Here is a 13,132-nt window from a genome sequence, read left to right as displayed (position 1 = left end):
TTTTTTTTAATTTGATAAAGATGAAATATATCTTTTGACTTAAAACAAAATATTAAATTAGTAAAATAAAAATTTTAAGTATGAAGACCATATCAATAAATAAATTATGTATATGTTACTAATTATATTATAGAATTTACATATAATTATACAACATATTTTCATTTTATTCGCTTTGATCAGTATAATTAGTTTATATGCCAAACCATATCCATATAGCGCATTTTAAAAAAAATAATATCCATTCGGTATATTCGGTATTACCAAATTCAAAACATTTTTTCTATTTCGGTTCGGTTTTATCGGATTGAACTCCTAAATCTAAACCATGTATAATATCTCACTATTGCTTTTACCTATTCAATATCTATTGATTAAATTTATAATTTTTTTTAGTCTACTCACTCCGCGCAGGGCGCGGATCATCACCTAGTATTTTCTTATTCAATATTTTTTTGGCACATATGGCTAGGACCATCTCCATATTTAACTAATTAAATCATTGAATAATTGTTTACACAAAAACTATTCGGTCTACACAAAAGTTAACTGATACTAGCACTTTAGATTTCATGAGGTAGTTGATGAAATACATTTTCAATGCGTATGGCACATGTCGCAATTTTTCTACCCAGACCCGGTCCGGGGCATAGACAAAGGAAACGACTATTTAGGACATCTCAATTTTATACAATAATTTTAGTTATTTGTTGGGCACTATAAAAAAATTATATGAAAAATATGGACATAAATTTATATTTGAGTGTAGCATTACATTTTTTTTTTAAAAGTTAGAGCGGCCATGTTTCTGCCTTAAATGAAATATGTATTTTATAATCACTATGTAAAATTTTCTAACTTTCAGTCTTGGTAAAGTTAATTTGTAGTATTATTTTTTGTTCGATATGAGCAGTGGCGGATCTAGAAAAACATTTCATCGGGGGCAAATAATAATTTTAAAAAAATTATTGATTAACAATTATTTTATAAATGCATTTTTCAATTTAAGTGAAATACAATATAGTTTAATAGGGATGTAAACCTCCTATTTCTTTTGTTTATAAATGTAAATAAGAAATTTCAATTTTGTAAAAACAATTTTTAAAAACAAAATTTCCATGTTTTCTTGGTGTGACAAATATAAATACATATATGTTCAGATAATAAAAACAAACTTTCCTCAAAACAAGTATTTTATTTTTCACTATGAGTGGATAACTAATTAAAAACAATTTCATCACCATTGAGTGTATTTTGATAAACTAAAAATGTTTATTCTTATTTATTAGTTAAATAAATGTTTATTTGATATTTACAGCCATCAACAAGTTATTATTTAAGCAACAATGGTTAAATGTTTTCAAATTAAATAAGGAAACGTGGTAATGCTATACCAAATATAATAAATGGTATTTAAGAAAAGGGAAATGGTATTTTACACAGAGATTTGAGAACAGATTAAGTTAGGGAAGGGGGGCAGAAACTATTTTTCAACGGGGGCAACTTAATTTTGCTTTAACATTTAGAGGCAAGTTCAAAATTTTATGGGGGGGGGGGCAGCTGCCCCCTACTTACCTTAAGTAGATCCGCCCTTGGACATGAGTGATTGGTTTATCACATTATTGTAACTTGCAAGTATGAAACTCGCACGTTGAGTGGGGACATAGGTGGAGCATGTAGCACACGGAGAAGAGGCAAAGTACAAACGGGAGAGTGCAAGAATTAGTTAGTAGTCACATACGCACATGGCAGATGGACATATGTGATAAATAGGTGTTCAGAAAAAAAGACGTGTGATAAATAAATGATGCTGACGTCTTATATTTGTTTTAACTCTGGGTTAACTGGAGCCACTTGACGTCATCCGTATCAGATTGATCAGACCATGTCTCTGCTAACGTCGACAACGCTATATTACCAATATATGTATTATACATATATATTCGAAGGACAGATTGATGATCATACTTTAATAAAAGTTGATGATCATACGTCTCATAAATATGTTGGTGAAGTAATTAGTGATGGATAATTCACACACCTATCTATCGCCATTACTGACAACGTAATTTTATTTTATTTTTGATAATATGTTGTGTTTAACCAGATGGAAGTAGAGGTGTCAACAGGGCGGGCTGACCAGTCCAATTTATTTTGGGCGGGCTATGGACGTGTCCAATTAATAAATGGTTTAACTGGACAAAATACCAATTGGTACATGGTCCAATTGGGCGAAGACCAAATGGACAATGGGTGTCCATGGACTTCCTAAAACATGTTTTTATGAGTTTAACAAAAGAAAACATAACTTTACAATTTAACCCAAAACAATAGTTTTATCGTTAAAATAAAAAATTCACGATTTTGACGGAAAACATAATTTCACAATTTTGATGGAAAAATGTATTTCATTAATTTGGCGGGAAAATGCAATTTATCGGTTTTGGCGGGAAAACACAATTTTTCGTTTTTGGCGTGAAAACGCAATTTCTCGGTTTTAGCGGGAAAACGCAATTTCTCGATTTTGGCGGGAAAACGCAATTTCTCGGTTTCGGCGGGAAAACGCAATTTCTCGGTTTCGGCGGGAAAACGCAATTTCTCGGTTTCGGCGGGAAAACGCAATTTCTCGGTTTCGGCGGGAAAACGCAATTTCTCGGTTTCGGCGGGAAAACGCAATTTCTCGGTTTCGGCGGGAAAACGCAATTTCTCGGTTTCGGCGGGAAAACGCAATTTCTCGGTTTCGGCGGGAAAACGCAATTTCTCGGTTTCGGCGGGAAAACGCAATTTCTCGGTTTCGGCGGGAAAACGCAATTTCTCGGTTTCGGCGGGAAAACGCAATTTCTCGGTTTCGGCGGGAAAACGCAATTTCTCGGTTTCGGCGGGAAAACGCAATTTCTCGGTTTCGGCGGGAAAACGCAATTTCTCGGTTTCGGCGGGAAAACGCAATTTCTCGGTTTCGGCGGGAAAACGCAATTTCTCGGTTTCGGCGGGAAAACGCAATTTCTCGGTTTCGGCGGGAAAACGCAATTTCTCGGTTTCGGCGGGAAAACGCAATTTCTCGGTTTCGGCGGGAAAACGCAATTTCTCGGTTTCGGCGGGAAAACGCAATTTCTCGGTTTCGGCGGGAAAACGCAATTTCTCGGTTTCGGCGGGAAAACGCAATTTCTCGGTTTCGGCGGGAAAACGCAATTTCTCGGTTTCGGCGGGAAAACGCAATTTCTCGGTTTCGGCGGGAAAACGCAATTTCTCGGTTTCGGCGGGAAAACGCAATTTCTCGGTTTCGGCGGGAAAACGCAATTTCTCGGTTTCGGCGGGAAAGTTTTGGCGGGAAAACGCAATTTCTCGGTTTCGACGGAAAAATGAAATTTCTCGATTTTGAAAGGAAAACATAGTTTTACAGTTTTGACAAGAAAAAAATACTTTTATAATTTTGGAAAGTAAACATAATTTCAAAATTTTAGAAATAAGATCTAAACTAATAATTAAAAAATAATTATAAATTTTATTGGGTGTCCATGGGCATGCCCATTTGGACATGGTCTCTATTGGTCTTGGACATTTGTTTGGATCATTGTCCAATATGGACCACCCATTAGTGCCCAAAACTGAAATGGTCCAACTGGTCATGCCCATTTGGACCATGGACGGACCATTTGACAGCTATAGATGGAAGGGATACGACGAGTTCTTCAAAGGTATATATTACATCCTAATCCTTAATTCTGATGATATCCTGGCTTCTAACTCTGGTTAGATACCATGACAAGTCTAACTGAAACTCTCTTATATATGCTTCAACTTTAAACAATAAGCATCAATCCAACTTGTAACATTCTTATTAATATTCCATTGGGAGCGAAAAAATACGTATATAAATAAGAATATTAATAACACAGTTCTTGCAAGAACAAAGTAGCCATTATAATGAGTCCAACAATGTGATACAAAAACAACAAATGTAAGGTTCTACATAAGCAAACACACATAAAACATCTGAAACACATTGATACACCTTAGAACATCTAGGTGAGGGGTTCTCAGTTAGAATCTCTCAGTAAAAATTATAACATTTGAATTAAAAAAATTCTCAAATAAAACTTTGGAAAAATATTTTCCTATTAAAATATTTTATTTTTAATGAGAAATTTTTAATTCATATGATTTTAGTGCATGCTTCACACATGTCATAGCAGCTTCCCTCATATAGGATATAAATTTTGTTTTATGTACCACGAGAAACTATTAAAACGGCTAAATTTCACCTGGAATCGCTTCTGTTGTAAACTAAGTACTTTAACAATAAGAACATAACATTAACATTGGAGAATTAAACAACTTTCACAGAGATTCACGAAAACATTAACCATAAATTGTTTTATATCTTAATTTTTTAACTTTTATAACAGAAAATATTGTTTCAAAATAACAACAAAGTATATAAGAGTTTTCTTATTTAAAAAAATATAAAATAGTATAAATATAAAATTCATTTTAATTATATAATAAATTATATATAAAAATTTATTAAGGGTATAATTAATTTTAACCGCTCTAACTTTTAACTTGAGAGCTCAAATGTGAAAAATCACTTCGCAAATAATAGTATAGATGAGTATGTAAGAATCTGTATTACTGGAATTAGCACGAGAAACAAGTTCATGTATTTATGATTTTTATTCCCTTGTAAAAAGAGTTCATTTTCTAATATTCATCACTAAATTTTTATTTTTTCTTATCTTTGTACTACTGTCAATGGATTTTATTTTCTACATCGTAAAACAAAAATAAGTTTTTAGGAGGCTTTGAGAGCATCATCTTACGATTATACAATTAGCTGATTGGAATTCAAGTAAGAACCATTTATAGATATAATCTAGTTTATTAATATTTCAAAGAAAATAATAAAAATTATTGATTTCAGCAAGTTGAACTTATAAGATATTCCCATATTTCTTGTTTCAATCAAACTATGTGAAAGACTTGATCATTTGTGATGCTTTGTAGTAGCTTCTAGCCTTAAGAATTCTAGGATCAGTTGGTGATGGTCTAAGTACACATGTCCAAGATATTGACGGAAGGCAATTGAGGTCGAGCATATATGGCATTGGACCGAGGCATTCATATAGTCATGTTTATTATTTTCGTGGTGAATCTCATTTTAACAAAAAGAACAGAGAAACATGAAAAAAATAGATAGTCTTATGTAGGTGTGGGCATATTAACCGAAACCCGAATCCGAACCGATCCGAAAAACCCGAACCGAACTATAAAAAAACCCGAACGGGTTTAGGATTTAGTCAGTTCGGATATCCGTACCCGATCGGTTATATCCGATATCCGAACCAATTACCCGAAGTACCCGAATATATATAGCTAACCCTAAACCTACTCTTCCATTCCCAATCAACTTTTCATCTTCTCTTCTTCAATTGCTAGTGATTTCTCATCATCTTCATCTTCGTATATGTTCAATACATACTCAAACTCAGACCGATTACAAGTATGAATCATTATACTTTGCGATTTTGATTTATGTTTGATTACAAGTAAGCTTTTATTTTCTCTTTGCTCTTTACACAAGCATGAGCTTAGACATTCATGATTATCCAGCGTTTGATTTTGATGTCTTTTTGATTTTAATTTATGAATAGATGGATTCTTTATCATTTTCTATTCAAGATAATACAAATATAAATTACACGAAGAAAAAAAATACAAGTTCGTGTTCATCAAAGTAATAAAAAATCAGAAAGATCATAAATCTTTTATTAAATTGATCAATAATGTAACTTCAACAGACAATAGTGTTGTTTCTGGTCTTACATGGTCAAATCAAAGATACATGGATTTTTTATTATTATTTGTTACATAGTTCGGTTATACCCGAAATAACCCGAACCCGAACCTTAAAAACCCAAACCCGATCTGAAGTATAAAATAACCCGAACGGGTTCTGTACATCTCCACCCGAAAAGTCAAAAACCCGAAAATCCGAATCACCCGATCTGAACCCGAACGGGTATCCGAACGCCCAGACCTAGTCTTATCCACATGCGTTATACAAAACCATCGTGGGCATTTTGTTTGGTTTCACCAATCATGTACCAAAATCAAATGGGTCAACTAATTTTCGTGACAGCTTTATGGAAGATGAGTTCTCTATAGGAATCCATAGTGAAATCATACAAAATCGAAAAATTTCACTAAATCATCATACCTTTACAACTGAAACAAATTGTTTAAAATCATAAAAGAAGATAAACAAAAAATTGCAAATGAAATTTCCTTTTTTCTTTTTCATATTTTTCACAATTTTCCTTTTTTTACTAGATACAACTGCAAAATTCAACGGTTAGTTTCTCTATTTTCCTTTCTCATAAGTATTGCAATTTTTTACTACAGACCGATGTAAACGGTCATTTAGTATTATTTGATATTTTTTTTTCTTTTGTCGAATCTGCTTGTCAAAATTAATATTTAACTAGCTTTTGACTCGCGCTTTAAAAAACTGGATTTTTCTCGATAAAATCGAATGAAAAAATATAAAATTTTGGAAGTATTTATTTTTGTAAAAAAATGGGTCTAATTATATGTATAATTGTGTTGGTTGTGTTTCCTTCAAAGCGTGGGAACGCTTACCTCTACTTCGATTCACCAACCGAATCTAGAATGTTTTACTTAAATGAAACCAATCATTTACGTTGTTGCAGCTATATTACACGATTTGACAAATCTATGGAATTGCGTTTGTGCTAACAATAGTGTTTTTGGTAGACGCTTTCGATATAGTACACTCTCTATATATATAGTTTTGTGACATATATAAGTTTCTGATTGATGGAAGTCGGAAATTAAATATTTTCAAAAATTTTACTAAAAAATTTAAAGCATATCTCCTATTTAATAAGATATGGCATAACATAACTATTTATTGCAATAATAATCACGAAAAATAGCTAACTTTAACAGTACTCCCAAAAATATTTCATTTTCAATTTACTTGAATATCTTTGTGACTCATATTGAATTAATTGAAATATATAAATTATATTGATTTAATTATTTTTTGAAAGTAATATATATTTAAAAGAGTGTTTTATTGTTCTATTGTAATTAAATGATAATGACAGAAAATGTAATATTCAAAGAAAATTAAGGACATTTCAAATAGGTATCCAAAAGAAAAACTTAATATTTTGTAACAAACGTCGAGTATAAAAATCAATAAAATAATTAATGTGGAAAATAATATATTTAGTTCGTTTAGATTCAGATATCTTTTGAATGTGTGTATATCTCATTAATCATAAAAAAAATTGAATTCATAGAATTTGAAAAATTAAAATATTATTTGTTTCAAATTTTCAAAAATTAAGCATAATGTAGGTTTCCTATTTTAAAACAGATTTCATATAAAATATAGTTGGCGTATGCATCCCCAATAATATTTATTATTATAGTATCGATTACTCGATTATTAAAAAAAAATTGAAACAAAAATTATATCTAAAATAAACATAAATAATATTAGTATTATATACACTCACGCATAGAGTCCACGGTTGATATATGAAAAATAAACAAAAGTTCTAACATTAGTAAAAGAAACAAAAAGTTATATCAAAAATATTAACGGGCTTTGGATACTATCTACCATGCAGCCAAAAAAAATTCTATTACCTTCTACACATTATAATCAGGAGCGTTCATCGTTTTAAAGTAACATGTTTCAAAAAGGATACAACCTATCAGAAGAAGATCAAATGGGATATAATATTTATTCTTTAATAATCATAAATAAAGAATAAATAAAGAATTTATTGGGTTGTTCAAAAAAAAATTACTGTATACTATTATTTATCAATCAAAGTTATTAGATAAGATATTTGAATAGTTTGAGACTTACGAATTTGAGCCTTGGGGAGGTTATTGGAACATGAATTTTTGTGGAATTTGATGATTTTAATAGTTGAGAGGATTTTACAAGTTAACTAGATTGAATAAATTTTATCAAATACTTTTACATAGATTTTCATTACTTGTGTATAGAATTCTATTGATTGTTATTAATTTTTAAAGTAAGAAATTAAAGGTGGTAGAAAAAAATGGAAAAAAAAATGGAAAGAAAATCATTTCAATTAAGGCAATTCTTAAACAACTTTTAAAAAAGTTTTTCTCACAAAAAAGATCTCAAGAAATAAAATGATCAAAAAATTTAATTTATACTTTTACTTTATAGATATATAAATAATAAATAATAAAAATATTTTTTATATAATTTCAAAATATACGTTTTAAATTTGAATTTTTGTAAAAAAATTTGAATTATTATTTTTGAAATGTTTTTTTTTAAATTCGAAAGTGCTTTTTAAAACTATTTTTACAATTTTTATTTTAAATTTTTAATATTTTTTCTATTTTTTTTAAGTTGTGAATTGTATTATGTTAAAGTTGTGATTTGTATATTATTTCATTCCTCAATTTGAGTTTTTGTATGTGAGTGTATTTTATTACTTTGATTTCAAAAATCTTATGGGTATAGATGATATTCTCCAAGTTGAGTACTATGAGTAAAAACAAAGAAAATTTACATCCCAATAACAATAGATTTTAATATAATCTTAAAATCAATGAAAACTAAATTTTTCTAATGACAAAGGGTTTTGAGTGGAATTTAAAAATCATCACCCCAATAACAATGGATTTTATTTAGATTTTAAAAATTCACAAACCAATAACAACGGAATCTCAAAATTTAATAATTCCTATAGAATATTTTTCACAATAACCCCCCTTAATTGTGGTACATATGAATTTATTGTACATTTGATTTAGGAAGTTATGTATTAAATAAGAAAAATACAATTAATTCTTAAAATTAGGATTAGTTAATACTTCAGTGGTATTTAGGTGTAATTAAGTTATCGTTTTAAGGGTTAGTTTCAATATGTAGTTCATTTTTAATAGTATAGATAATGTTTAACGTCCCCATTCTTTTGCTTTTTCGTAAGTATTTTTAAAGTGATTATCTTGCATCCCTCATTTTACATACAAAGATCGTACTGTTTTAATGTTTGGTGGAAGCTCTGTTTTGTTTTCCAGGGTGTGGATTATCTGAAATATATATATATATATATATATATATATATACCGTGCCTAAAAATTTGAAGCATTGGCTTAGGACATCTAATTTTTTCAAAATAATAAAGGTATTTTTTTAGTTTTCTCTATTCAATTAATAAGAATACAAATGAAATAAAATGTTTAGAGAAATTTTTATGATAGTTATGATAAAGAAAACAAGAGTATATTATAAAATATAGCTTTCATACTTAAGAAACCAAAATTGTATATAATCATTTTAAATGTTAAAAAATCAATATAATAAATAAAAATTGGTTATTTCATATAAAAGATTGTTTGATTTGACTATTTTATATTTCTTTAAGAATATCATATAAAATATTAGTCATATTATTTATTTTAATAGAACTGGTTAAATGATTTAAACTTAACTTAATATTTTTCTTTGGAAAAGTAAAGACTAATATTTGTTTAGTTGATTAGTTTTATTTATTTCTAATATATGTACTAACTGTGGTAACATTTTGTAGTTAAATGTAGGCATTTTATTTTTAATCGTTTATGGCAGTTCTAAAGGCTCGCACGGCACTGGTTTCAACCTAGGTATAAAGCCCTTGTCCCATGGAAAGATTTGATCTTTATAATTTGATATGGCACCATATATCATGAACTCTTTTTGGAATAAGTTTTCAAAAAAAAAAAACACTTGTTACTGTTTATGGTGTCGAGATATCCTCCAATGTGTGATGCACTATATGTTACTGGTAGCTCAATCTTCTACTCACTTTGTGAGTGGTTCATAAATCAAAATTTCTTCACATAGGACGAGTAAAATTAATACCTTTTATTTACCATGTTTTCGTGTTTGCAGTTATGGGCAGAAGAAGTTGGAAACAGTTGGCGCACAACTGATGCCATCAACGATACATGGACAAGTTAACATGTATTGTATTAGATAAACCTGGCGTTTCATATGTTTTTACTGAGACTTGAGTAGTATGAACATTGAGTTGCTTGGAGATGGATTGGTTTGTTCAAGTTATGATCAAATTGCTTTAAGCTTCTTCTTTTTTTGTTGTTTATGAATTATGCCTAAAGCTGCTGATTTGTATAACCAGTGGGCTGCATATGCTGGACTAATGGTATACATTCATTTAAGATCTCAAAAAGTGTTCTCAGCTGGAGTCACACCTAGTGCACTTGAATTATTGATCACACTCGTTTACATTGCACTAGATCCGCATATGTTGGAAGTTAGGAAGACTTACGAGGAGTATCGTGGTCATTTAAGCAAAAATGAAGGTATTCAAACTAATTTCATGGTTTCTTAATTTTCTTATATAATCCTTAATTTGATCTCTGCCTAATGGTTCTTCTGTAGGCACCATTTTTTATTGGTTGTAATGTAAGTAACAACCGCTGAAACTTTTGAGTAAGGAGGTCATCACTTTAAACCAAGGTGAACTTCCATTATTTTATACTTGTTACATTGTATCGTAGATAAAAAAAAACTCAACTTTAGACAATCTTAATATTTTTAATAAACAAAACGTCACTGTCTTAGATCACCCCCAATGGAAGGAGGTTCTCTTCCAAAGTTTCTTAATATGCATATGTATATATAAATATTAGTATTTAATTGCGGAGTTCTAAAAACTACGAAAAATCCAATTAAAGTATCTAATATTTTAACATAAATTTTGATAAATTAAAATAACCAAGTGGTGGTAGTCTAGTGGTAATCTCTTGGGGCTTGGTGTGTACTCACATCAGTCATGGATTCGATTCCCCTTGGGAACTAAATTATCATCATTTGGCCAGTCTGGGCTTGGGCTTCGGCCCAAGTGGTTTACATGGTAGATTGTAACAGATGATCGGTTCACCCCCTGACATTAGTCGGAAGGTATTCCAAACTCGGGTCAGGCAGTGTGGTACCCAGTCCACTCTACTCCCGAGGCCGACCGGATCAGCCGATAGAGTTTATCAAAAAAATATATATATATAATTAAAATAAAATAAACAATTTTGGTAAATTTAAATTATATTTATAAACAGATATGTATATATTTAATATTATAAACTTATAATAAATTTTTATAAATACAGATATGTATATATCTAATTTATCATTCGTTTGTCATTTGTTTCTAACAAAGTAAGGACTAATGGTAATGGTTAGTTTCTATATATAGGTTTACAAATTATGTGTTTTTATGTTGTAATGTAGGCCAGTAACTTCGCTATTACCAAAAATATTCCGATTGAGTTAAAAATGTAAAAAGTAAACATAAGTCAATATGTAATGTAAATATTAGGCTAAACTACTATAGATGTTTATTATATAAAATTATTGGGTTTTAGGTTTCAAAAACCAAATACTAAACCAGTAAAGATAACGAAAACTTATATCAAAAATAAATAAAACACTAAAATAATTTATTTACAAAAAAATAAATAGTGTGCCAAAAGCTTAAATTGACTAATAGCAACACATATCTGAAACATAAATAATGTGCCCAAAAAAGAAGAATTTGACCGAATATCTAAAATTAATAATGGGCCAAAAAAACATTTGACTTTGAACATGCAACTTAATTTCCGGTCAACATATAATTTTTTTCATATTAACATATATGCAAATAAACTCTTAATTACAAGTGAAGTCAAACCCCGCTTAATTACTTTCCAATCAGATTTCTAATATATATATACGTAATGCTTCAGAAAGCAATCTTCAAAATCTCTCAAGTCTCTCAAGCAAAAAAAAAAAAACCCCTAATACTGTAATTTAGACGAGACTCCATTACTCTAAACATGTCATATGGTTCGTGGTTTTTAGACGAGACTCCATTACCAAAACTAGGCTTTCTCGGGCAAGGAAACTATGGCTATGTCACCCTGGTTCGAAACAACGATGGACTACTCATGGCTAAGAAAACATCTTTCCTCAAATACTCAGAGGATCTCGAGAAAGAAGTAAGGATCATGGATCGCTTCTTTTCAATCAATTTCAACACCGTGAGAGCCACGAGCCCTGCTGTTTCCTACGAAACCATGCCATTCAACGTGAAAGTCTGTTCCATTCACATGGAAGTCGCACCACATGGTTCACTCAAAGACATGCTGACCAAAGCCGGTGGGACATTACCGGAGAACGTCATCGGTTATTGCATTTTCCAGGTTCTTGAAGGGCTCAGGGATCTTCACCAACACGGTTATGTCCATTGTGATCTCAAGCCAGAGAACATACTCATCTTCCCGAGCTATGCTCAGGAAGATCTTTGCGAGCTCAAACTTGGTGACTTCGGTTCGGCTAAGGAACCCAATGGACCTGATCCAGTGGATGGGTCTTTGTTCGAGGACAATCCGGGTTATTTGGCTCCTGAGGCGGTCGGGCCACGTGGAGTGATCTCGTCGGCGGTTGATATCTGGTCCTTAGGTACCATGGTGATTGAGATGATGGGTATTACTATAAGTGGATGGAGTGATTACGTGCCGGGGACTCTATCGCAGATGACTTGGGACTTTGTGAGGAGATGTAGAGTGCGGAATCCGAGGGCTAGAGTCACCGCGGAGGAGCTCATGAGTCATTCTTTTGTTAACCAAAGTCTTGGGGCTCCACCGCTTGAGCTGCTTCCAGTTCCTTCTTGCTTAAGTAATGGAGTGGTTCAAGGAAGGCTTTTCTAGAAGATATATGATGGAATGTGATGAAGAGGGCCGTGAGATTGCTGGTGGAGATGAGCCGGAAAGGAATTGTTTTTATTTTCGTTGGTGTCAAGTTATTGTCGTTAAAAATATAAAAAAAGTTACTGTCGTTTAATTTGCATTTTGTTTCGTTTTCTTTTTGGTTAAAAGCATTTTGTTTCTTATTAATATAAACTCATTTGGTTCAGTTTCAAAAAAAAATACAAACTCATTTGGTGGCTTCACGGGCCTAGTAGAGAAGTTCGGTGTGTTTCTCCGACCGAGCCTGTGAAAAGTCTAAGACACCCGTTTGTCTAGTGAACAACGAAGTCTCCTTTTCCTTCTTCTCCTCGTATTTCCGTTT

General features: G+C 31.2%; 1 protein-coding gene across 1 annotated transcript; it reads left to right on the top strand.

The window, feature by feature from the left end:
- The first annotated feature begins 11,927 nt into the window (after positions 1–11,927).
- On the top strand, positions 11,928–12,825 carry LOC106341301 (mitogen-activated protein kinase kinase kinase YODA-like). Its single transcript, XM_013780098.1, has one exon. It carries the CDS (start codon positions 12,010–12,012, stop codon positions 12,769–12,771), a length of 762 nt encoding a protein of 253 aa, XP_013635552.1. The 5' UTR covers positions 11,928–12,009; the 3' UTR covers positions 12,772–12,825.
- Positions 12,826–13,132: the final 307 nt, after the last annotated feature.

This window comes from Brassica oleracea, chromosome C4 (assembly GCF_000695525.1).
Source record: "Brassica oleracea var. oleracea cultivar TO1000 chromosome C4, BOL, whole genome shotgun sequence".
In the NCBI taxonomy this organism is placed as follows: Eukaryota; Viridiplantae; Streptophyta; class Magnoliopsida; order Brassicales; family Brassicaceae; genus Brassica; species Brassica oleracea.
This window is presented reverse-complemented; position numbering and strand designations above follow the sequence as displayed.

Bases quoted from the DNA above. Each gene is read 5' to 3' on its own strand.
- LOC106341301 (XM_013780098.1), top strand. From the start codon at position 12,010: ATGGCTAAGAAAACATCTTTCCTCAAATACTCAGAGGATCTCGAGAAA.